At 35.4% G+C, this 27,619-nt stretch overlaps 1 protein-coding gene across 5 annotated transcripts; it reads right to left on the bottom strand.

The window, feature by feature from the left end:
- Positions 1 to 964: 964 nt before the first annotated feature.
- On the bottom strand, positions 965 to 27,613 carry TSPAN19 (tetraspanin 19). Of its 5 annotated transcripts, none has more exons than XM_015539060.2 (10): positions 27,494 to 27,595; positions 20,441 to 20,597; positions 20,030 to 20,122; positions 19,869 to 19,941; positions 17,028 to 17,152; positions 11,105 to 11,179; positions 7,028 to 7,138; positions 4,725 to 4,868; positions 3,728 to 3,811; positions 965 to 2,138 (listed from the first exon to the last, which is right to left on the bottom strand). In XM_015539060.2, exons 3-10 carry the CDS (start codon positions 20,093 to 20,095, stop codon positions 2,070 to 2,072), a joined length of 747 nt encoding a protein of 248 aa, XP_015394546.1. In that variant the 5' UTR covers positions 20,096 to 20,122; positions 20,441 to 20,597; positions 27,494 to 27,595; the 3' UTR covers positions 965 to 2,069. The 5 variants fall into 5 exon arrangements, with proteins under 5 accessions (XP_015394546.1, XP_015394548.1, XP_015394547.1 ...); XM_015539062.2 differs by lacking the exon at positions 20,441 to 20,597 and adding an exon at positions 26,777 to 26,947 and having other exon boundaries at positions 27,494 to 27,582; XM_015539061.2 differs by lacking the exon at positions 27,494 to 27,595 and adding an exon at positions 20,690 to 20,779.
- Between the last annotated feature and the right edge of the window lie 6 nt (positions 27,614 to 27,619).

Raw genomic sequence — 27,619 nt, forward strand, 5'->3', positions numbered from 1 at the left:
TTGTCCCAAAATATTCTGAATACTAGCAAAGGCTTAATCCCTATAATTTATCAAGGAGTAGCTTCTGCTCTCCCAGGTTTTATTGTTTGTATAGGGTTAAAATCCTACATGGCTCAATAAATATTTATAGATTTACTGGATATATGACATTATCTTCTTTCATCTAATGGGTGACTTCAAAAATACAAAGGGATACAGAAGAAAAATAAATAACAGAGGATAAACTATGATAAATAACAGGTGGTGTGAAATGTGTTTTTAAAATTTATTTTTATTTTAATTAAGAACATTTTTTTTCCAGCCTTATATCATGGCAGCAAAAAGATTAGATTTTTGTGTTTTCCTTTTGCCAGGGACTCTTATGCTGAAGAATTACTCCTCTAAGATCAGAAAAATAAAACAAAGGTATAAAAATATTACACAGATGTTGCAAACATTAAACAAACACTTAGGGCTGCCTGACAGTATTTCTGGTGCAATATTTTTTTAAAAATGTGTTTCAGTGAAAACCTTTTACAGGAGATTTTGCACTGCCAACATCTCTTATTCAGGTTCCTGGAGAAATGAAATGTGGGTAGCAGTGACTAATTAAATTAGCAGCTACTGTTTCCCAAACAAGTTTGGACAGATTATTTTTACGATGCGATGGCCAGATGAAATCAAAACCATTGAGTATAGTCAAAGTGAGACAATCTAAGAGGGCAACTGAGTTTTATCTGATAGCATACTGATTAACCTGACTTAATAAAGTTCAATGGCCTTTGGTGGCCACCTACATTGTCAAGTGCAGAGTGAGGCCTTGGAGTTGCAAAGAGGACTCAGTGACAGATGGTGACTACACTTACCCTGGTGAGCAATGAGTAATGTATAGAATTGTGGAATCACTATATTGTACACCTGAAACTAATATAACACTGTATGTTAACTATACTGGAATTAAAATAAATAAAAATGAAAACATTAAAAAAATAAAATATAAAACATTCCCAAAAGAATCTCTCTCAAAGAAGTGAAGGCATGTGCATTTACAGGTTGCTTTAGAGAAAATGGTTATTCTGTTTCTTTTTGCACTGCCTTGTAAAAAGTTCATAGGTCTCTGAAATATGAAATGTACTGAACAGATGGATGAAAAGACAAATGACTGAATTAGTAAATGACAGTGAGCCTTCCATAGGATTGAGAGCGATGCAGGATCTTCACTTAATTTATCTTTTCTTGATTTCCTCAAGGTCAAGGTAATCTTTTTGCTATAAAGAACAACAATGATATGGTAATGCCTTTCATTTGTATAGCACTTTTTATTTGTCAAAGGATTTTTTCTCCTGCTCTCACAATATCACTTTTAGGAAAATAGAACAGGTAGGCTATTTTTATACCCTTCAGAGAATTGTGCATGTAAGCCTGAACAAAATTTAAGGAAAAAGAAGAAAATGAGTAGCAAGTTGAGTATGGGAATTCAGTGATCATTTAGGACATTTATGCTACAGTTAAAAATTGTGATTTTAATATTTTATTACTGCCACTAAAGTATACCCAAATCTCTAAAATTTTATTATCCACTTGCAAGCATTAATCAGAAGACAGAAATAAATGGTTAATTCAGTACAGAGGTCAGTGACATGAAGATTTTCAATCTTTTTTTTTAAATTTCCCACAAATCAGTATCGTTTTCTTAAAATTTGCAAATGCAAGGTAGATATTATAATTGTTTACTTAATTAGTATTTTCTAAGCATCATATATGTATCTTTTCTATATAGGAAACTCAAAACATATAGTGATACTTCACATTTTGAATTCAGTGTATATAATGACATCCTTGAATTCAGAAAATAACTCAAGGTAAAGTTCTGAACTGCAGAATTTGATATTTTGAAAAACAAAATGAGAATTTCATGGAGTGATTTCTTATAATATTCCATAATTCTATGTTACATATAACCAATGACTTGAATAAGTTCTAAACTTAATTAATGTAATTCAATTTTTTTTTTTTTTTGGAGTAAAAGAACACAATGTGGTTATTTTGAGAATTAGCTGGTTTCTTCTGGGTAAATTAAAGTCCAGAGATCACATTTTTGCATATACTCTATTCTTAATGTTTCTGAAGAAAGAAACAGTTAATGTGATTTGCAAAACCTAGAAGAAAAGGAAATGATAAGATTTAATAAAAATAAAATAATAAATAAGAGTAATTCGCAAAGTTAAAACTTACAATACAATCCCCTACATGCATGTTTTATAGGGAAAGGATCAAAGAGTGGCCAAGTTTTGAAGTAAGGTACATATGGTTGCCAATAAGAAGTCTGCAAAGTGAGTCTTCTAGAGTAACCCAGGTGTCACCAAGTTCATTTATGAAGGGACTAACGAATAGACTTCAATTTTAATTACATGAGCTATCATTGGGCTAGGTGTCATGATGAACTGTGATCTGGTTTTTGTTCATCATCTGTGTCATCAGTCCTACAAAACTGCTTCATTTTGGTGTAGAATCATTAAAGCTGGTGTGCAAAGAGTAGATGATAAAATGGACCACAGGTACTATCTCCCATTCAGTCTTGTCTTAAATACCCAAGCATGAACACAATGGGGAATAAACATTTTGAAAGAACATCATTAATGCATACAAAAATGTTTTAATCACCATTCTGAGACTATAGTTGTTACCAGTTGAAGAAAATTTATGGAACCTCGGGTCAATGCCTTTTTGGATCAGCATAAAATTAAATGCGGTATCCTATTCTGAGCAAACCATGCATTATATATTCATTGCAGTGTTTTAGTCTACACTGTGATAATACATTCATTCTTCACAGTTTTGTTAAATCCATAGCCTTCACCTGCTTTCATCAGTCTGCACTGAGACTGGATAATGAAGTTCTGCTTCTGAGTCTCAAATCTGTAGTTGGCACCCTACAGGTCAGCAGGTCATGGAATGTGTCTGTTTTGCTTCCCATTGAATCTCTGACCATTAATACAGTACCTGACACACAGTAGATTTTCTCCCTCCTCCAAATTTATTGACTGACTGAATGAATGAATGAATGAGTATATGAGTAACTAGTACATTTACTAATGTCAAACATTGGTCTAGATTTCCAGAGTCTGCCAACTTGAAGACTGCCCAATGTGGGCTCTCACTGTTGAGATATGAAGTATTTTATATATATATATATATATATATATATATATATATTTATATATATATATTTATATATATGTTATATATATAAATATATATAACATATATATAAAACATATATATAAAACATATATGTGAAGTATATATATACTTATATATATTTATTATATAATATATATTTAATATATAAATTTATTATATATTTATATATTTATTATACAACACATAATAAATATATAGAATATGTTTATTATATATTATTATATATTTTATACATATATAAATACTTCATATCTCTCTCTCTCTCTCTCTATATATATATATATATACATATATATATCACAAAGCAATGAAGTCACTACCTTCCATGATGACCATTTATTAACAGGTCATCCAACTTGGCTGATTTAAGGGTATCACCCCCCTAGTTGGGACCCATACCTCTCTCGGATGTGAATAGTCTCAAGGTTCTGACTCCTTTTGTATAATTTGTCTGATTAGGACTCCAGCTGGTTTTTCTGCAGTTTGTTATGTATGGTTTATACTCAACTATTTTTTATCTTTAAACATATGAACAAAAGCTTACCTCTGAAGCCAAAAGTCCGAAGTTAATTCCAGTTAATGTTAAAGCATTAGCGTTATACCATGTGTTGATTTTATTTTCACAACCCTAATGAAAGAAAAGTTATTTAGACTGACTTGGGAGAGGAAAATGGTCTTATATAGACTTCTATCACAAAGAAGAAGAAACATAATACAGTAATTCACAAACTCTAAAAAGTCATTGTCTAAGTGGAGACTAGACTTTTTAGTCCAGAGAACTTCCTCTCATAGCAGAACATCTCTGTTACTACTTTTTAAAAGTTGCTAAGATGTTGTGATGTAATTGAAATCAGAAATTTATTAAGTTTAGAAAGGGCTCTAATTTTCTGCACACTACTGTAATTCAGCAAGGTATGTACTATGACCGAAAATGATTATTTCCCAAATAGGAGAAGCTTAAAAAAAACCATAATGCTCTATTTATCTGTGAATGGATTATGTAAATAAAAAATGTGTCTTACAATTAGAATAACATCAGTGTGTGAACTATATAAAATATTAGAAGTTCTTGGGATGGAAATCTTGTTGATCAGTATCCCATACCTGTAAGTAACAGACGAAACCCTGTTCTTGCTTCTACTGCATTTATCTGAACACTTGTTCACTGCTGGGGTCCCCTCACTTCAGTTTTTGCCAATGCTCATACCTTCTTACTTTTGGTATTGTAGCTCCCTTACCAATCCTATATGCCAGAGATTGGCCAAAAGTGCCTCCCCTTTCTGCAGGGATTCAGTAAGGAGGGTTGGGGAGAAAGGTTGATGGTATCTCAAGTTCTAGGAGCACTTAAATAACATACTCTCAGAAAGTTAAAAATAATAATTATTCATTAATTATGAGCTCAGTTTCATAAAGTAGCTTAAGAACTTAATCACTGTAAATAACAGTGTTTGTATATAAAACTTTTGTTCAGCATTCTAAATTGACTTGCAAAAACAAAACAAAAAAAGGCACTGTAAACACTTGGAAAGCCTTATCTTTACCTCTAGGTAAGTTGCATTCAGTGGCTCATCACAAAACCACTTTCTTAATGTAGAATTTGTGCAAGAACATGGCACCTGTTCTGAATTTTCTTTATTTTTATTCTTTATCCAGTCTGTGTAATTGTACTGGCCACAACACTGCAACTAGAAAAGAAATCTATAAATTTTACTATAAAATATTCAAAAGGCAGTTAATTGTGATTCCCATGTACGTTAAATGTTTTTTCTGAAAAAGCTATTAATTCATTCTGCATTGAAATGCAGTGAATTACAAATATAAGTATAGTTTTGTTTGTTTAATCCATTACTTTGTTACTGCTTTTGTTGATGCTAACCAGAACTAAAGATCTTTACAATATAAGTGGGCTATGTTTGGATGAAATTGTTAGATCTGAATTTATCATAAAGGAACCCAGGATGGAAGGTATACCTGATTTACTGAAGCTACAAACTATGTTTGGGACTGAATACAGAAAAGGAAATCACTGTAGGCATATCTTTCTCTCCACCATAGCAGTAGCTATATTTTTTCTCCAGAATATGCTGCCATTTTTATTTAATTATACATAAAGAGATTCAGTGTTATTTTTATTCTCTTAGGACTAATATGTTAACTTGCAATTTTGTATTGTGTGAAAATTTTCCACAGAGAGTCAAAAAAGATGAAAAGGCAAATAGCCATAGAAATGATAAAACATTGGAAAGATCTCATTTCCAATCCCATCAAGTTGAAGAGGGAAGATGTGAAAGAATCAACATATATATTTGTCACCTAGAATGTAAGACAGAGTTGAAGTGAATACTTCATTGTTTTCTAAACTTGTTGTTGAATGTTATAACATCAGTACTGCCTATGCCACAATATGTACCAACCATCATGGAAATGTTGAATGACTGAAATAATGCTTTAGAGTGTGAGTACTGAAAATGAGTTCAGTCAAATCTACATGTCTTGTTTCAATTATACTCAGGACTAGGAACTGTAAGCTTGATTCTCATTAATAATAGCAATGTCACACATAGAACTTTTTTCTTGTTTATCAGTTTATGACCATAGGAAGGTTTGGTTCTCTGCCATCAGTCCTAATGCAATCTAGAGAGGCAATACATGTACACATCATATGCATCAGGGGAAAAACAGTACGACTAAAAGCATTTATAGTTATATTTCAACTCTCCTAAAATGCCTTTCTGTTATTACATATACTAAAAATAATAGCTATTTCTTTTTTTAAATTTTTTTATGTTTATTCATTTTTGAAAGACAGAGACACAATACAAGCAGGGAAGGGGTGGAGAGAGAGGTGGGGGGGGGGTGTGGTGCACAGAATCTGAGGCAGGCTCCAGGCTCTAAGCTGTCAGCACAGAGCCCAACAGAGCGGGGCTCGAACTCACGAACGGTGAGATGATGACCTGAGCCACCCAGGCGCTCCAATGATAGTTATTTCTATGTGAGGCACCTACTATAGTAGTTAGAGTACAAAATCTAGTGCTACATTGTCTGGAATTGAATCATGTTTCTGCAACCCAATTAGCTCTATGACCCTGGGTAAGTTACTCAATTTCATAGTCCTTCATCTATAAAACGAGGATAATAGGTCTTACTTCATTGGGTTCAGAGGAGTAAATAAGTTAATACATATAAAGCACTTACAAAAAGTAAATACAAAAATTATTTTCTTTATCAAGCATTTACTAAGTTCCAGCTGGTGATCTATTCCTGTAAACCATCTGGGCAACCATACCCATTCCTGTACCCTGCCTAGAAATATTTGATGTGCAAAATAAGAATCCTAATAACATTAGCTAGCAAGTATTAATTGCTCACTATTTTCCAGATCCAAGGCTTTCTGTACATTCTATATATTATTTCATTGATTCCTGCCAACCAGAGGTAAGGGTTATTCTGTCCATTTTAAGAATATGGAATCTGAAATTAATAAGGATACTTGTCCAGGGTCAAAAAGCTAATATGTAGCAAACCTGACATTCAGGCTTAAATGGTAACTACCATGTTTCTCTGCTGCTGGCAAGAACTGTGCTCAGACTTCTGTCCCACAGGTGCAGCAGGGAAGATTACCCCACCAACACTTTTATAGGTGAGACCAGGTTAAAATGCACATCAGTTAACCAAGAATCGAAGATCTAATTTACAAAAGGAGGATAAAATTCAAGATTTGTAACTGGGAACAGTGCTATTCCTCTCATTCCTCTGTCCCATCTCCCACCCTTCCCCGTCTCCCTTACCCTATAGTGATCATGTTTGACATCTAATTTTTAGTTTTATGCTAATTTTCTCTTACTGTTTTCTGCAAAGCATTCAGAAAAGTCCACTTGGGTATATCTTCAGGCATATCTTTAGATCCATACTCAGCAATGATTAAGTCAACTTTATCATGCCATACTTGGTGAATCTGTTGAAAATTGCATCAAAGTCAAAATCTGAAATCCTATGGGATTTGTCTTTCTCTGATTTCGCTTAGCATAGTACTCTCTAGTTCCATCCATGTCATTGCAAATAGCAATATTTCATTCTTTTCGATGTCTGAGAAATATTCTATTGTATATATAATCACTAATTTGTACACCTGAAACTAATATTACACTGTATTTTAACTAACTGGACTTTAAATGAAAACTTGGAAAGGAAAAAAAGTCCAAATCTGAAGGAAACTTTCCTTATGGTTCCTAACAAAAGAGTATTCTAGTCATTTTGCTGTTCTCTGATTATTCCTGTGTTTTCTGTTTCTTTAACTACTTTTAGCAATCTCAGTGAGTGCTGAGGCATTTGGTCTTTTGCATTGTGACCTACAAGAGGAATATATGAGACTTATTTTATGACTGAAGAGAAAGTTATGTGCTATTCTCCTGAATGTCTAAGGATTCTGCTTTTCTTCTTGTACTCTCAGGAAAAATTGTGAAAAACTCTGAAATGGGCCGAAAAAGATTACTGAGTATCTTTTCAATGAAAATTAGGCTTTCTTTAGCATAACTTCAGGGTCTTCTTATTTCATGAGGGTCTGTATCTTTCTCAGTTTTTAACTTATTTAACAACTTTGTAAGTTGTAGGAAACTACTAACAACTGATTCTTTATCAGAGAAAAGCAGATGAATTTTTCCTGGTGGGAGGCAAATGGTATCTCCTTTACCAACTGTGTTTCGTATATGTTAAGAGATAGCCTTTATAAGTGTCTTCTCTTTGGACTCTCCTTTGAACTGGTTTTTATTTCTTACTGATTCCCACATTAATCAAGATGTTAAATAAAATCACTGATCTGTGCTTGCTGTATATTTATACAAGAATTATTATTTTTAATTTAAAAAATTAAATTATGTTTTCACAATGCTATAACAAAAACAATCAGATTTGAAAGAATGGGGTGAACGCGCTATTTCAAAACCTAGATATTGCAGAGGTAAATTTTAATAGTAATCTACTTAAATATTTAAAAGTTCAGGTGACTTTCATAACTAAGGTAAAACGTAGAAAGAACAGATACTATTCCGTTTTATGAACAAGGAGATAGATAGAGAATTTAGTTATTTGCTCTGTTTACATGAATAAGGATGTGGAGATGAGACTTTTAAATATGGTTCATTTGAATTCTAGTTTAGTGATTTCTCATTGTATCTTTTAATAATGCTATCTTTTAATAATGAAAACTAATTAACTTGTGGGAATACTACAACCATTAAACCATGTGTACAAGTTAACTCTAATGTACTCACTTATATATCTATGCTTTAATGCATTTAAGAAGATTAGAATAATGTAGTGTTATTTAGATCTGTAAGTTATTTAATTTATTCTCTAAGTTAATTTTTATTTATTTTCATTTTTTAAATGTGCTTTTTTTAAAAAAAAAGTGTATTTATTTTAAGAGAGAGCATACGTGTACATGAATCAGGAAGGGGTAGAGAGAGAGGGAGAGAGAATCCCAAGCAGGCCCCATGCTGCCAGCATGGAGCCCTACCCGGGCCTTGAACCCACAGTGAGATCAAGACCTGAGCCAAAACCAAGAGTTGGATGCTTAACCAACTGAGCCACACAGGCCCCCTAATTTTTATTTAGACTAGAAAATATTTTTCCATTTTATATTGTTGTAGGAAGGGGCAGGCTTATGTCCTTATTTACCCTCTGAAGCATTATTTGGGAGATCCAGAGAGCAGATAAATCACATCTTAGTACACCAGAGTATCATATCTAATCTCCATGACTTCTGTATAAAGAAAATCCCCTCACACATATTTATTTTGGCAAGGATCCTTTGTAGCCCTAGTGCACCTCGAACACTGTTGGGTGCTGTAAGTGGCATAAAAGACTTAGAAGCCCCTAGGAGCTTATCTAGTGTGAATGTAGAAGGAAAATTGATGTAAACAGAGCTGTTACCTCTAGATTCAGTTAATAAGTGTTTGAGTCCAGACTCTGTCATTTGGCCATGATGCATTTTAGCAAATATTTCTCCTCTCAAAGCCTCAGTTTCCTGTTCTAGAAAGTAGGACTAACAATGCCTCTCTAGGGGTTGTTGTGAGAATCAAAAATCTAATGCCTATAAAGTGCTTATCACAGTCTCTGGCACATGGTAATTATTCTCAGGTGATCATTTTTATTCTTACATTAAGTAGAGATGAATATGTGAATAATACTTAAGAGAGCATGGACAACACTGATAAACTAAATTTAGGTGTTAAGGATCCTGAGGTGTTATATTCAAGTTCTATCACCAGATCCAAAAGTTACAGGCCGATTGGTTGGGATGTAGTGCTTTGCCACCATTACAGCTTTACAGAACTCACATACTGTGCACACACATATACACACACACACACACACGCACACACGAGAAGACATTTTAGCTCTAAATGTCAGGCCATTAACAACAAGTCCTGGGTGGCTAGATATCCAGGATAGATGCCAAGCACAGGAGAGCAAATGAAGTTGGAGGGTGATGGTGTTCTACAGGAATGAGGTTTGGTCATTACTTAGGACTCTACATATAGAGAGATTTTTGAAGGCTAGGAAGTGTAGGAATTGATCAGGGGTTCCTTTGAAATTAATTAAGGAAAGAAAGGGAGTTCTTTTTTAAAATATTTAAAAAAATTTAAAGTTTTTTTAAATTCATTTTTGAGAGAGACAGAGTGTGAATGGGGGGAGGGAGGGAGAGAGAGAGAGAGAGAGAGAGAGAGAGAGAGAGAGAGAATCCAAAGCAGGCTCCAGGCTCAGAGCTGTCAACACAGAGCCTGATGTGGGGTTTGGACCCACGAGTTAGGAGATCATGACCTGAGCCGAAGTCGGACACTTAACCAATTGAGCCACCCAGGTGCCCCAGAAAGGGAGCTTTAAGTAGCTACTCAGTGACAGAAACTTTTGAAATTGTCAGTTAGTGGTGACTCTCTAAGGGAGTTGGGTATTAACCATGCTGTACAGATTAAGACATAGGCTTAGGACTGCTAAGTAGCTTGTGGACTTCTAGTTATCTGCAGATCTGTATGACTTCAAGTCCATGCTCTTTCCTACAGGAAAATCTCCCATAATACAGAGACAGAGAATGACTGCACTGAAACACTGACATTTCTTTTTCTTTTTTTGAATTTTTAAGTTTATTTATTTATTTTAAGGAGACAGAAAGTGGGGGAGGGGCAGAGAGAGAGAGGGAAAGAGAGAGAATCCCAAGCAGGCTCCGCACTGTCAGTACAGAGCCCCATGTGGGGCTCCAACTCACGAACCATGAAATCATGACCTGAGCCAAAGTTGGATGCCTAGCCAACTGAGCCACCCAAGCACCCTGAAACAATTAAATTTCTTTAAAAATAGAGGGTAACCATTGACCTTAGTAGGTAATTTTTGTTACCCAAAGGTTTTTTTTCAGGCAGTTTACTATATGGTTTTTTTTTTAAACTTAATTTGATAAATATAAATCTCGTGATTGATTATATCACTCATGACCATACCTGTACCAAATATTTGAATTATGCATTTCATTTCATTTAAATAAATTTCAAATTCATACAAGTCTAAAGGTATTTCTTGACAAAAATAGAATATAGTAAGTCTATATAGAAAAATAGAATTGGGTTAATCATGGGAGCCAGGGTTGGCCAGGAGACAAATTTTGGATTCCCTACACCCACTATCACCCCCTCTTCCCCCATGTTCTTTGTTATTTACAACACTGTCAATATTCTGCTGAGTTAAAGACAAATTTCCTTATAGTCCACCTTTTTGATATGACCTTATACAGAATTCTGTAATATGTCCATTGAATCTTTTTACCCACAAAGACATTTACCTTTCGCTCTTAATATAGGCTCATAGGTCTTAATAATTTAAGATGTCTGATTTTCTTTAGGTTTCAAATAAAAAGATGATCTTTCCATACCTCTTTTTTCTTTGTGAAGATGAATCCTGAAAGTACAACTTGAACACCAAAGGCCCACATTAACAGTGCTGCATACTAAAACAAAAGAGACATAGAGATGGTAACTGTGCTTCTACTATGTACTTTAGATGTTACAATGATGAGGAAATGCACATTATATGAAATATCCTGTTTTAAAATACACACAGGTATTGCTGGTTTCCAGCCCTCATATACATGAGTGATGTTATTCAAACAAAAAGGCAAAGAAAAAAATCATGGAACATTTGGATTAGAGTAAGACAGAAGTGATAGTATTCAGTGGGCACCCTAACAGACCACTTGGTCTAATGAAATTGTTGATGATCTTCCTTCATTTGGATCTAAAACTGTCCTAGAGGGGAACTCACTTAGCTGGATCTCCACTTAACGCACCATGACACTCACACTAGAAAACTCACTGCATTGTGACCTATTAGGCGAATCCAAAATGGACAAAGTAACAACAACAACAGAAAATAACAAAAGTATCTGCTACAATAAGATTAAATTTGTATGTACATTTAAATTATTCCTTTGAAAACTGAAAATACTTCTCTTCAAGGCCAAATGAAATTATTTGCACATTTATTTAACTATATTTTTTAAACTTATGGCCACTGCAATCTTCCTCATCATAGCAGCCATAGTAGTATATATTATCTAGAATTTATAATGATCTAAAAAAATTAGCAGTCTGAATATTTTACTAACTAAAATATAAGAATGACTCACTGTTAGTATTCTTAATTTCACATATTTTAAACATTAATACTTTAAAATAGTTAAAATTGTTTGATATAAGTTACAAATCTTATTTTTAGAGACAAATGTTTCAGAGACAAAAATACGGTCTTTAGATCTGTTTGGAAGTTTAGATTTCTAATACTTCTACATACATCATCTCACTTAATCTTCACTAAAAGGAGATTTGTAGAGACAGGAAAATTGTAAAACAATATTCATTATAAAATATTGTAAGACAATATTTTAATGTAAAACAATAAAAAAATTACTGGGCTTCTTTTTAATGGAAAGCTGGTTGTGGTCCAGTGGACCTTCCCAGTTTTCTGATCCTATGGACATATGCAATGTTACCTTTGACTAAACTATTATTCAACTCTGTATGGGGTAAACTTACAGAATTCTGGTAGTAATACAAAAGTTCCTCTTCTTCAATATTACTTTGGCTATTCGGGATCTTTTGTGGTTCCATACAAATTTTAGGATTGTTTGTTCTAGCTTCGAGAAGAATGCTGGTGTAATTTTTATTGGGATTGCATTGAATGTTAGATTGCTTTGGGTAGTATTGACATTTTAACAATATTTATTCTTCCAATCCATGAGCATGGAATATTTTTCCATTTCTTCATATCTTCTTCAATTTCCTTCATAAGCTTTCTACTGTTTTCAGCATACAGATTTTTACATCTTTGGTTAGGTTTATTCCTAGGTATTTTATGATTCTTGGTGCAATTGTGAATGGAATCAGTTTCTTTATTTGTCTTTCTGTTGCTTTATTATTAGTGTATAAGAATGCAACTGCTTTCTGTACATTAATTTTGTATCCTGTGACTTTGCTGAATTCATGTATCAGTTCTAGCAGACTTTGGGTGGAGTCTATCGGGTTTTCCATGTATAATATCATGTCATCTGCAAAAAATGAAAGCTTAACTTCATCTTTGCCAATTTTGATGCCTTTGATTTCCTTTTCTTGTCTGATTGCTGATGCTAGAACTTCCAATACTATGTTAAACAGCAGCAATGAGAGTGGACCCCCCTATCGTATTCCTGATCTCAGGGGGAAAGTTCTCAGTTTTACCCCATTGAGGATGATATTAGCTGTGGGCTTTTCATAAATGGCTTTTATGATGTTTAAGTATGTTCCTTCTATCCCAACTTTCTCGAGGGTTTTTATTAAGAAAGGATGCTGAACTTTGTCAAATGCTTTTTCTGCATAGATTGACAGGATCACATGGTTCTTACCTTTCATTTATTAATGTTATGTATCACATTGATTGATTTGCGAATATTGAACCAGGCCTCCAGCCCAGGAATGAATCCCCTTGATCATGTTGAGTAATTCTTTTTATATGCTGTTGAATTTGACTTGCTACTATCTTGCTGAGAATTTTTGCATCCATATTCATCAGGGATATTGGCCTGTAGTTCTCTTTTTTTGCTGGGTGTCTGTCTGGCTTGGGAATCAAAGTAATGCTGGCTTCATAGAATGCATCTGGAAGTTTTCCTCCCCTTTCTATTTTTTCGAACAGCTTGAGAAGGATAGGTATTATCTCTGCTTTAAATGCCTGGTAGAATTCCCCTGGGAAGCCATCTGGTCCTGGACTCTTATTTGTTGGGAGATTTTTGATAACTGATTCAATTTCTTCACTGTTTATGAGTCTGTTCAAATTTTCTATTTCTTCCTGTTTGAGTTTTGGAAGTGTGTGGGTGCTTAGGAATTTGTCCATTTCTTCCAGGTTGTCCAGTTTGTTGGCATATAATTTTTCATAGTATTCCCTGATAATTGCTTGTATTTCTGAGGGATTGGTTGCAATAATTCAATTTTCATTCATGATTTTATCTATTTGTGTCATCTCCCTTTTCTTTTTGAGAAGCCTAGCTGGAGGTTTATCAATTTATCAATTTTGTTTAATTTTTCAAAAAAACCAACTCTTGGTTTCATTGATCTGCTCTACAATTTTTTTTTTTTAGAATCTATATTGTTTATTTCTGCTCTGATCTTTAAACAAGCAATCCTAAAATTTGTATGGAACTGCAAAAGACCCCAAATAGCCAAAGTAATATTAAAGAAGAAGACCAAAGCAGGAAGCATCACAATCCCAGACTTTAGCCTCTACTACAAAGCGTTAATCATCAAGACAGCATGGTATTGGCACAAAAACAGACACATAGACCAATGGAATAGAATAGAAACCCCAGAACTGGACCCACAAACGTACGGCCAACTAATCTTTGACAAAGCAGGAAAGAATATCCAATGGAAAAAAGACAGTCTCTTTAACAAATGGTGCTGGGAGAACTGGACAGCAACATGCAGAAGAATGAAACTAGACCACTTTCTTACACCATTCACAAAAACAAACTGAAAATGGATGAAGGACCTGAGTGTGAGACAGGAAACCATCAAAACCCTAGAGGAGAAAGCAGGAAAAAACCTCTTTGACCTCAGCTGCAGCAATTTCTTACTTGACACATCTCCAAAGGCAAGGGAATTAAAAGCAAAAATGAACTATCGGGACCTCATCTAGATAAAAACTTCTGTGCTGTAAAGGAAACAATCGACAACACTAAAAGGCAACCATTGGAATGGGAAAAGATATTTGCAAATGACATATCGGACAAAGGGCTAGTATCCAAAATCTATAAAGAACTCACCAAACTCCACACCCGAAAAACAAATAATCCAGTGAAGAAATGGGCAGAAGACATGAATAGACACTTCTCTAAAGAAGACATCCAGATGGCCAACAGGCACATGAAAAGATGCTCAATGTCACTCCTCATCAGGAAAAAAAAATCAAAACCACACTGAGATACCACCTCATGCCAGTCAGAGTGGCCAAAATGAACAAATCAGGAGACTGTAGATGCTGGAGAGGATGTGGAGAAATAGGAACCCTCTTGTATTGTTGGTGGGAATACAAACTGGTGCAGCTGCTCTGGAAAACAGTGTGGAGGTTCCTCAAAAGATTAAAAATAGATCTACCCTATGACCCAGCAATAGCACAGCTAGGAATTTACCCAAGGGATACAGGAGTGCTGATGCATAGGGGCACTTGTACCCCAATGTTTATAGCAGCACTCTCAACAATAGCCAAATTATGGAAAGAGCCTAAATGTCCATCAACTGATGAATGGATAAAGAAATTGTGGTTTATATACACAATGGAGTACTACAGGGCAATGAGAAAGAACGAAATATGGCCCTTTGTAGCAATGTGGATGGAACTGGAGAGTGTGATGCTAAGTGAAATAAGCCATACAGAGAAAGACAGATACCATATGTTTTCACTCTTATGTGGATCCTGAGAAACTTAACAGAAACCCATGGGGGAAGGGAAGGAAAAAAAAAAAGAGGTTAGAGTGGGAGAGAGCCAAAGCATAAGAGACTCTTAAAAACTGAGAACAAACTGAGGGTTGATGGGGGTGGGAGGGAGGGGAGGGTGGGTGATGGGTATTGAGGAGGGCACCTGTTGGGATGAGCACTGGGTGTTGTATGGAAACCAATCTGACAATAAATTTCATATTAAAAAAAAGTTCCTTGTCCATAGCAATGCAATTCCTATTAATGGAAATGCAAACAAATACAGTCTATAGAGAATATAAATCTCCAAAATCTTATTCTCATTCAACTAGTTGTTACTTCTTACTGGTTCCCTTAATGATTAATTATTTAAATAAAGTCTCTGACACATGTTTGTGCACATATATATGAGTCATGATTTTTACCTTTGAAAATTCTCTTCTAGTAGTAGTTAGATATTTATAGTAATAAGAAAAATTCAGTGTTTTTTATTTGTTTTAGCACTTAGAGAGTACAGTGAGAGACTGCCCAAGAACTTCTAAAAGAGGGAAGTAAAACTGCCCCTAAGCTTTAAATTGTGAAACAATATTTATTCAATTGGAGTAAAGGTACGCAAAATCGCCATTAAGCCAAAGAAAGTGCTTAGGCGTATAAAATTTGCCCATAAGTTGACTGCATGAATTAACATGGTAATGTATCCATCAGAAAAGTATTGGTAAATTCAGAGAATAGTAAACGTGACATGATTTCAAAAAGTAGTAGTGCCCTTCATTGGAGCCTCCAGACAAGAGTGTGGTGTCTTGGCTTCAGGACCTACTTTGTCCATTCCTTATGATGGGGTCTATCAGGCTTTCTCAGTTATAGGCCATTAATATCACAATCCCATAAGGCTGAAACTTATAAGATGTTTGTTTCCCTCCCTCTAGATTCCCCCCTTCTTTTGTTTTGTCAAACAAATACAATATTCAACTGCAGCCATTGTGTCTCTTACCAGGAAGAATGCAGAAATACTTAGCTTTTATGTAGCACTGAAAGGCTGGGTGGTCACTCTGGACACTGGTTATCAATCTACACTGGCTACCACAAAAACTCTCACTTTCCCAGCTCACGTGATCCTTCGGGGTCTACTCATTCTGCTGTTTGAATGGCCTAAGGTGGCAAAGGCAGATCTGCTCTTGTTTGGCAAGAGAGCTCCTGTGAATTAAAACTGATTTGATTTAAAGAAAATGGCAAAAGCCGTATTTCATCTGAGCCTGTGAATCATGATCTTTAGTTGCCACATGTGTGGTAAATGGCTCATGTTCAGGTCTATATTCCTAATTATAATTTATCTTTCCACATATATGGCTAGGGAGAGATAGTGTGCCAGCCAGATGCCAGAGTCTGGCCCTCTCAGCAGTTATATTTCCCTTTGTTAAATAATAAATTGCAATCTCAGTTATAAGTTAGCTTTCTGCATGGCAGTCCCACAGGGAGATGTGCTAACTGAAGGACATGGTTTCTTTTGTCTTGCTAAGCTACATTGCTCATTGACTTTAATCGTTTATTTGGATTTTAGTCTTCAGATTGTTATGTTTGGTTAATTGTAGTTCACCCCAGGAGATGGATTCCTATTGACTTTGTTTGGAAAATTAACATCTAAGGGTGCAAGGGCAGAGGTCCAGATCCATGGAAAACTCACCAAGAACATTCTATCTAGAAAAGTTTCTTGAGAGGAGGTGCTTAATTTACCTTATTCCCTGGGAAACACTATACTGAGGTGTTATGGTGATGTAAATTATTATTGCTCATTTCGTGACTTGGACACTCTAAATCGAAGATACAGATTAATTCAGGCTGTTAAAATGAAATACATACCAGGATTAGGAGCCATCTGATTTCATTGTGAATTCCCAAATAACCCAAGAGACAAAGAAGAACAATAGCAGATCCAGTTCCAGCCAAAATTTGAAAAATATATACTATCAGATGATTATTTTTATCTGTGGAAACCACAAAATAAATGATTATCAAGTGGTATTAAAATCCTACTTAACAATATATGCAGTAACCCAAGATTTCTGTAAGCAGTTGTCGCCAACCAGTAGGATTCTCTTTCTCTCTCTCTCTCTCTCTCTTTTTTTTTTTACTTCATTCTGGAACCTCTTATTTAGTCTTGGCGACTTTTCTTCCATTAATGACATGATGAAAAAAATTTTTCAATCTCAAAAGATCTCTTTCCTTTATCTTATTGATCTTCACTGTCTTTTATGAAAGAAATTTTTTTTCCCCTAAGGTGAAACTCTTTTATGTTTAATGTATATCCAAACACTTATGAACTTATTTGAGTATCTAATATGTGTGGGTCAATTTTCTTATAAGAAACTGAGTTTATTGGTAAATATGACTGCATTGAAATTGTATTTTATTCTCTCTCCACCTAGACTGAGTTCTCTGTGCTAGAGACTATATATATTTATACAGTCAACAGACTAACTGTTAAATGCTTAGTGTTATGACACAGACTGTGGAACACTGAGTGCTTACCAAATATTTGTTAAAAAAAAAAAAAGGAAGAAGAAATAAATTAAATATGCCCTAGGTTTTATGGGAGAACAGTGCAGGCAGTGGTGTGCTGGAGCCAGTTTGTTCTGGCTCATAAACGCCAACTGTTAGATTTTCACAAAATTTGTAAGCCAACTTAGCTCACGGTGACACTGTGAAATCAGCCATCGTGACATTACGTATTTAAACCACAGAAATCAGTAAATACCATAAATCAAGACTTTGTCTCCCAGAACTGGTTGTTAAATATTTACCAGCACACCCCTGGGTACATGAGCATCTGATCCAGGAAGGGGAGGAGGTTGGAGAGTAAAGGTAGGCAAGATTGCTGGAGAAGGAACACTGAGCATGGGCTTTAAGTGATAACTGAATATATCTAGATTGGAATGATAGAAGCACAGTATGTGTAGGAAATTCAGCTTTGCTGGCACTTAGGGTTTGAAGCAGGTGAAATTGGGCAGGTTTTCAGGGGCCAAATTATGCACACTTTGTATGCTCTAACCCAGCCTTTCTCACTGAAATTAAACTCCATGAGGACAAAGTATTTACCTTTCTTGTACACTACAGTATCCTCAGCTTACAGGATCATGCCTAACATGTAGAAGACACTCTGTAAATACTTGTCATATGAATGAATAAGTGCAGTGGGGAGCCAGAGAAAAGCTTTTAATGTTGTATGGATGGATTTTCATCTTAAATTATTTCACGGGCCTCTGGAAGATGGTTAAGGAAAGAGATCAGAACACAAGGCTATTGGATGCTATTACTATGGCAGAGGGAAGATGGGAACCTCATGTAGCATGGTGTTATTACAAATGGAGAGGTGAAGGCAGAATAGTGTTTAAAAAAGGGTAAGTTAATTTAAAGTTGCAGATAAAAGGGAGGGGAGGACCCAACCAGTTTCTTGCCACAAACTGGTTATTTTCAGTTCCATGTCTTGAAACCTTAACTGAGATTTCACTAAATACATACTTTCAAATATGTAATTTTTAAGAGAACTATCTCTCAATTCCATAATGGAGGGAAAGAAAAAAGGAAATGACTTTTGCTCCACTGTAACTACTATGTTACCAAATTAGATGCTGTATGGGAAGTGCTTAGCCCAGTGTCTGGCACAGAGTCAACATAAATAAGTGGAAGCTATTATTGCCTCTCTTCTGGGGAAGGAAAGAAAAAGACAGAAAGGTTGTCGTAAGATCTCCACACACCCCTTTACTCTGAGCAAACCACTAATGCACTCAGACATCATGAATACTTTTCCATAAGCAAAGTATGCAAATGGAAGAGAATAAAGTTACTAGGCACTTAGGTGTAGCTGAAGTTTAAATTGTTCAATACTTTCTAGCACTTTCTAGCACTTTTTTATTACCTATTAAACATTTTTACTCAGCTTTCATTTTCCTAAAAACATATTTTATCTTACTTGAAATCCACTAAGAAAGACGTTGGCCTGCTTTTTGTCATATTTTTAAGGATTAACAGTACTGTTTAATAAAACTCACTGAGGTAATGGAAATAATCTAACTCTGAACTTGTCTCATAAGGTAGCCATACCCAACAGCCACATCTGGCTATTGAGCACTTGAAACTGTGGCTTCCTTCCCTCCCACCAAAGATATGTATATAAAAATAATCTTTAGCCTATTAAACTTCAGTCCATAGTGACCACAGCATACCACAAAATGGCAAAATAAAGATTTTTTTTTATCAAGTTACCTGCATTTAATTATTTTATTCATTTTGGATAATATTATATTTTATTTGTAACCATGTGATGGTGAGAGCAGATGGTAATTGAGTTTTAAAAGAAATTATTTAACCTGGGCACTATCAAATATGTGGATCTCCATTATCTTTTCATCCAGAGTTTATTAGAACAATCCAGTCTTCCATTCCTCTCATAGCTCTTGTCCAGCCAAAGTTCCTAGTTCTCTCTCACCAGATTTATTCTCCTTTATGGTCTTGGTTTTAAGTCCTATTAGTTAGAGATGTTTCTAAAACCAATTGGCAAAGAGCTTCATAAGGAAAAAAAATTGAACAATACTCAATGAAGTTTAGAGAAATACTGCCACCTGCTGAATAAATCATGTATGCAATTATTTAAAATGGAATGCCTGAGTTCACAAAGAGAGCAAAAGAAAAATAGATACATACCCAAAGCTGTGAAAAAAATATTTCTATCTAATAAAAGCCATGCACCAAATCCCAATAGTAAAAGTCCAAGAACCTACAGAAAAGACAGTTGATTATATTTTTGGGATTGCCAATAAAAATGCATTACATTTTCTTTACTAAATAATTATAAAGAGTCTTACCAAGAAAGCTCCATTAATGAGATTAAGAAAGTATTTAAAAATTAATATTTTGTTTTTTCTTAACATTCTTTTTCCCTCCAGATATTGGTGTTTCTGAAAAGATAACCACAACTTTTACTATTAAGTCACCACAGTACAACTTTAAATAGTTCTGCCTATTCACATCATTTATTTACACATTTTTCTTCTTATACCAGTTGTCAATGTAACGTTCCCCTCCACCCTCCAGAATATAGGGACATGCTGAAGACATCTTGAAACGAGGCCTGTCTTTTCCATCTGCACCAGGGAGTTGAGAACAAGAATTTGTATAACAAATTGGCATTTGTATAACATGCCAATAGGCACCTTACTAAACTTCTTGCAGTTTTCAGAAAGTAATTATTTTATTTTGTTCTTATTTTAACACACCTTCCTTGCTGGGAAGCTTTCCTTCACCTCTGCTTCTCCCTCCTTTTTTTCCAGAATAATGTCAATTCCTCAGTGAGGTCTCTGTGAGACCTCTGAGTAGGTCTTGTGTACCCGTATACTCCCAGAGTTTAGCACATAGTAGCTACTCAATAGATATCTGTTGAATGAATAAATGAGTAGATGAATTAGATTATTTTATTAGTGCATAATTTAGTTTAGTGTACAATGGAAGGAATAAAACCAACTTACGGCTGTGTTAATTAAAAGTTACTTATTTAAGGGTGCCTGGCTGGCTCAGTCAGTAGAGCATGTGACTCTTGATCTCTGGGTGGCTCAGTGGGTTGGGCGTCTGACTCTTGGTTTCAGCTCTGGTTGTGATTTCACAGTTTTTGAGATCAAGCTTTACATTGGGCTCTTGGCTGGCAGTGTGGATCCTGCTTGGGATTCTCTCTCCCTTTCTTTCTGCCTCTCTCAAAATAAATAAATAAACTTAAAAAAATCTCTAAAAATTATTTAATTTAGTTTCCTAAAACTTTTATGGGAAAGTCAACTCCTAGACCATTGGTTTTTGGTGCTTTATTAGATATGACTGCTTTAAATTTTCTTGGGCATGTTTCTGGGTCTTCTCTTTTCCTTCACTGTTTCAATTCTACCTAGTACCATAGTTTACAGCGTTTTAGCACATGCAGTGTATAATTAAGATGATGAAAGCAGATTTAATAAGACTAATTTGAAGCTACTTGTCTCTATTTGCTAAGATCTATTTGTTGAATTGAAGGATGCCCTGAAAAGTGGAGGACTAAGAGATGTCTGGGTTAGAGTCTACACACTTCCCCTCCCTACTCTCACTTGAGGTCACATTCCTCCCTAAAACTCCACAGTTCTTCTTCCCAGCTAAAGGAGTCTCTCCAGGTTTTGTCTTCTATCATCTTCTTTGAAGTCTCCTACTGCCATTTAGTTTCTCCAGTTTCTGTCCTCCAGTCTTATTTTTAGGTTCCTTCAGTGTCTGGCCTGTTTGGATAGAAGAATCAGTTGGAAAGACTAACTGGTTTTTATTTCAGTTTCTCCCTAAGATGCTGTAGATATATGATTGTGGCTTCACTTCTATTTACTTCAGCCTATGAGAATATTGGGATGCTCTCCTACAGCCTAAACAAGTTCTCAGGGCTAAAGTCCTGGTCCTCTGTGAATGAGAAAGAGAAAGTAGACTAGTGAACAAGAACACTGAAATAACTCTGGTGTGAAGTATTGAGAGACAAAGATTTGGCCGTTGATTTGGTAATAATTAGTATGTTAGAATCAGGGCTAAAATGCTTTATCAAAAGATCCAAATACAAAAATAAACTGAAGCTTCTTTCTCTTTCAGTCCAAGGTGGGTAACTTGTTCTTTTCTAGGAAATCATCTTAGGGACTTGGGGCTTGCTCCAGCCTATTCCATATCTGGCTTTCAGATTTGTTCACAGGGTCACGCTTTATAGCCAGCAGAAAGGAAATGGTGGGGGGGTGCGCCTGGGTGACTCAGTCAGTTAAGCGTCTGTTTCAGCTTAGGTCATGACCTTACAGTTCACAGGTTCGAGCCCCATGTCAGGCTCTCTGCTGTCTGCACAGAACCTGCTTTGGATTCTCTGTCTCATTCTCTCTCTCTCTGCCCCTCTCTGCTCATGCTCTGTCTCTCAAAAAGAAATAAATAAGTAAACTTAAAAAAGAAAAGAAAAGAAAGGAGGATGAGCAAACTCGGCAAGCATCTTTTAATCAAGTGGGATGAAAGTTGCACACTTCTCTTCTGTACATATTCCGCTGGCACATACTTAGGTCTCAATGGAGGTGGAGTCAACTATGTGCCCAAGATGAAGGAAAGAATTGAATTAGGGTGAAAAGAGCCAAACAAAATACCAAGCAGTTAGGGAAGGGCATTGTAAGAGATCATTATAGGGAGAAATGGAGGGCTTGGATACAGTTTCAAGATGCGTTACCATGAAAAAGAAAGAATCAGAGATAATCAGAATGATTCCTGTAGGATGGGTAAATAAAAGAATAGTGATAATCACTGGCAATAGAGAAATTGGGGGAAAATTATAAATTTCATTTTTAGTAAATGAGTTTGAATTAGAAGAAGATATCTCCTAATATATCTTGTGGTTAACCACTGGAAATGGAGTGCAAGTAAATAGATATCATAGGCAATGTGGGAATTATTCACAGGGAGCTGATGTCATGGTAATGAATGAAAGAGAGTGGGATTGACTACAGATAAAAGTGAGCAGAGATTTGATAATAAACAATGACATCATTAGGAATTTCAATTTTTTAATGCAGACTTCTACAGAATGAGAACATAATGAAAGTATGATCTCATGGAAATCAATAGAGGAAACATTTTCTAAAATAATGTTGCATGACATAGAGGTAAAAAGGGTAAGAATGCAATATTCTCAAAGTCAGCTAACTTGGTAAGAAGGCTGCTCATGGTACCTTCAAAACAGCAGTGTTTTAGTCTGTTTGGGTTGCTCTAACAGAATACCACAGACTGGGTGGCTTATACACAAAAGAAATTTATATCTCACAGTCTTGGAGGTTGGAAGTCTGAGATCAGGGTGCCAGCGTGCATGGGTGGAAGCCTTCTTCCAGGTTTCAAACTTCCTCTTGTATCTTCCTGTGGGGAAAGGGGCTAAGGACTCTGTGGGATCTCTTTTATAAGAGCACTAATTCCACACATGATGGATCAACCCATGACCTAATCACCCCTTAAAAGTCCCATTTTCGAAAAAGTACCCTAAAAGTACCATCACATTGTGTATAAAGATTGCAACATGTGAAGTGTGGGGAAATACAAACTTTCAGATCACAGCAAGCAGTTCACGTTAAAGAGTTAGAAGACAACAAATAGGGTGTCTAAGCAACAAGTCAAGGAAGCCTGTAGCCATATTTGCACAGAATGAGAACAGGGGATGGTCATATGCTGATCTTTCCAGTCACAAGCCCCACATACTGGAAACAACATCAATGAAAATAAAGACGTGCTAACACAAAGATACACAAGTTCTTATTTAAATATTTGTAGTGTGGAAGAACTTTGTATTATTATCATTATTTTACTATAGACAGAGAATTTGTTTTTAACTTAATCAAATAAGGTCCTGGTGTGGCATTTCTTTGTTCATTTCCTGATTAGTTAATTAATGGTCCAATAGCTGAGATATTTATTAGTAGTATAAAAGCTACAGGGAAAGACAATTTACAATGATTTACCTATTCACAGGTGTCATTTTTCACTAGTTAAGTAATAGTCTAATTACTTTTTATTATCATTTTTAAGTTGCTTCTGAGTGCCAGGAGATAGAGGCAAAAAAATGAATAAACAACCTGTCAGGGAGTCAAATATCAAAACCTGGGGCCAACTCTTAATTCTGTGTTTGAGGTGTGGGGACAGGGAATAAGCACAACTGGGAAGTTTCAGAGAGAAGATAAATTTGAGACAATCCTTGAAGGATGCTTAAGAAGGTCCCAGTCAGACAAAAATGGGGTAGACAAAGGAAGATTTCAAGACAGATGGAACACTGTGTTCACAAGCTTTACAATGAAGGGTGTGGGGGCATGGGTCGAATGGCAAGAGATGAACAATAAGGCTAGAGAAGTAGATTCAGTAAAGATTGTGAAAGATCAGGTACGCTTTGCTAAGAAATGACTTTTATTTTTCTGCAGGTATTGGAAACCATATTTCCATCATCAGCGTGGAAGTCAAATTAGAAAAGAAACCTAAGACAGCGAGATACTTTATGAAGCTGATGTACTAGTTCACAACAAATGAATGTAGTCTAAAGTACAAGATAGTTGTGGCGATGGAGAACAGTACCAGGATGTGAGAGAAACAACAGGAGGTAGAATTGCCAGCAGTGGGATGTTAGAAAAAGCCCAAAACAACACTTGAAACCAGGTCTATAGAGCTTAAGTACTTGGGCTAGCAACATTATGCCTTGTTTTACAATATGTCATTTATATGGGTTGCCTTGACCATCAAAGTTTATCCCCAGGATTGTCAATGACCAAAGAGACTCAGGAAGGTAAAATAACCTTCGTGAGTTCACCTAGTTAATATTTGGCAGAGCTGAGAGTCAAACCCATAGATATAAACCACTTTCTTGCTACTCTTTCCAGGCCCCCATGTCATCATCTGCAAATGTAGATTATAGGAACATCAAAGGGATGTTGTGAAAACAAGATATGATGTGTTAAACAAGATTATGTTTGTAAAGCACTTAGTCTAGTACTGGGCTAAATGTTATTATGGTACAGTGATCTTTTCTTTGAAAAAATATATTAGAGAGAAAGAGAGAGTGTGAACAGGGGAGAGGGGCAGAGAGAGAGAGAGAGAGAGAGAGAGAATCTCAAGTGGGTTTCATGCTCAGCATTGAGCCCAAGGCAGGGCTCCATCCTATGACCCTGGGATTATGACAGGAGCCAAATTCAAGAGGCGGATGCTCAACCTTGAGCCACCCAGGTGCCCCTAGAATAGTAATCTGATACAAGGGAGATGCACATGAGGTTGGGAAATGGGATGGGAACTGTAGGAAAGTGATGAACTCAAGTAGGTAGTCATGTCAGCTGCAGAGAGAGAGCACCAAAAGGGTTAGAGGAGGAACTCGAGAGTCCGCAATAGTCTTTAAATGGAAAAAGAGAAGCAGAGGTCTAAGAATCCAACACTACAGGTCACATATTAAAACTATTATTACTCAATAGTCATCCTCAAGAAAATAAAACAAACATCTGGTATGCAGCTATTTGAGTACTATAATGATACTCTGGGATATTTAAATTTTATCCCTGCTGAATAAAAACTAAGACAACTGTTGAACAATATTTTTAAACTAAAGTAATCTCACTACTCAACTAACATTTCCAAAGAAATCTTTCCTTGTTAGATATCAGAAGAACAAACAGTTCTCTTTCATCCTTTTATTTCCTCAATGAATATTATGTGCTCTCTAAGGGAAATATATTGTGTTAGGTCAATTGGCTATAGATACAATCATTCAGATACTTTTCAAAACAAGAGCAGAATTTAATGAAAAGAAAGTTATGTATTAAAAAGGAAAAAAAATGCAGGTGAAAATGTTATAGACAAACTAACCTGCTCAATTTTAGACTATGCTTTCTAGGAAGATTGCAATGAAATAAATTTATGTTAAATGCTGCATAGTTAAGCAATAGTTTCTTAAAAATTTTTTTTTAACGTTTTATTTATTTTTGAGACAGAGAGAGACAGAGCATGAACAGGGGAGGGTCAGAGAGAGGGAGACACAGAATATGAAGCAGGCTCCAGGCTCTGAGCTGTCAGCACAGAGCCCGAAGCGGGGCTCGAACTCACAGACCGCGAGATCATGACCTGAGCCGAAGTCGGTGGCTTAACTGACTGACCCAGGAGCCCCGTTAAGCAATAGTTTCAAGTTGAATTGACTTATAATATATAACTATTTGGGGTGCTTGGCTGGCTCAGTTTGTTAAGCAGCCGACTTCAGCTCAGGTCATGATCTCGCAGTTTGTGGGTTCCAGCCCCAGGTCGGGCTCTGTGCTGACAGCTCGGAGCTCAGAGCCCAGAGCTCAGAGCTCAGAGCCTGAAGCCTGCTTCTGATTCTCTGTCTCCTTCTCTCTGCACTTCCCCTGCTCTCTTTCTCTCTCTCTCTCTCAAAACAAAACAAAACACACAAAACATAATATGTAACTATTTGAGATAATTGTTGTATTTTATTTCTTAATTCGTGATATTAATTAATGACAGCTAAGTAATGACTAATTGATAGGATTGTCAGTTTTCTTCCAAGGTAAAAAATAACATAAGAATATAATAGGTGTAGTAACATGCACCATGGATGAATTTATCCTCAGAGGAACTCTAAATATTTTTTTTTTTTGCTAATCAGTTTGTTTGTCAGGGTAAGATTTAAGAAAAAAGCAATTTAGACATTACATTCAAATAAGTTGACTACTAAGTTAGCTATTTAAAATTAGTTCTGGAAATTAATTGATTACTAATGGATTTGATATTTTTTAAGAAAAGCGTGAATAGTTTCATAATTACAAATAAAACCAATCTTAAGATTTTTACATGTGAATTTCAATATGATTCCATAGCCTGAGTGTTTTCAATGAAGAATTTGAATAGTCTGCAAATTTGCAACAAAACTAAACTAAAAACAAAAGAAAAAATGGCACTTGAGCATGGATTTTGATAAAAAATATCCTTTTAATTAGATTTGAAACCAGAGGTAGTTTATTTTTCAAAATCATTACCGTTCTTGAGTGAGGCACTGTGTTTTTTAATATCAAAAATCTACTTACTTCTCATTGTATATTATTCATTCTTGTGTTGATGCAATGTTAGTTGTTACCAGGAAATAGTCTATTTTCTTTCAAAGGCTCAGTGAAATGTTTGCGTTTAGTTTATAGTATGTCAGATATCTTTTACAATTATGCTTAGACACTTCCTCTTGGAATTTAATACTTTGCAAACTTAAAAAAAATAAAATCAGAAATACCTATTATTAACTAAAATAAAGTTCACGTTTTGTACACTATGTATTTGCTCCACAAAAAAAGAAACTTAGATGAATTTTAAAGTTAAAATTAAATAGCATGATATATACTTAAGCTTAAAATTTTATATGAAAATAGTGGGTGTCACTGTCAATATTTTACAGTAAAACATATTCCAGAAAAGAATTTTTAAATATTTTCACCCTATACATTGAGAGGTTTTTGATAGGCATTGAGTGATAATTGACTTATTTACTTTTCCTTTTAAAAATAAACTGCTGTCGTGTAAAGCAACGGCTTTATTGGCTTCTTTTCCACACTTCCCGCCCCAAAAATCACTATTCAAGATTAAGGTTTAGTGGCAGGACCAGTTTATACATGGACAAATGAACATTCTCTAGATGGAAGTAATAAATATAGATCAGAAACAGTTAAAAGGTCAGGCTACCTCCACTTGGCTAATTGTAACAAAATGTTTCTTTATTAAATACTTTCTAAAAGTGTTTAAATGTTAAAACTTACCTGGAAAAAAATGTGAAGTTCCTCGTCCAACTCCTGAGATGCAGCTTTCGTTCCAATTTCGAGCGGAGACAGTTTGTCCTACTGGGGCACCGGTAAGAAAAGACCGGTCCATCTTCCTTGGGATTG

This window comes from Panthera tigris, chromosome B4 (genome assembly GCF_018350195.1).
Source record: "Panthera tigris isolate Pti1 chromosome B4, P.tigris_Pti1_mat1.1, whole genome shotgun sequence".
NCBI classification, from domain to species: domain Eukaryota; kingdom Metazoa; phylum Chordata; class Mammalia; order Carnivora; family Felidae; genus Panthera; species Panthera tigris.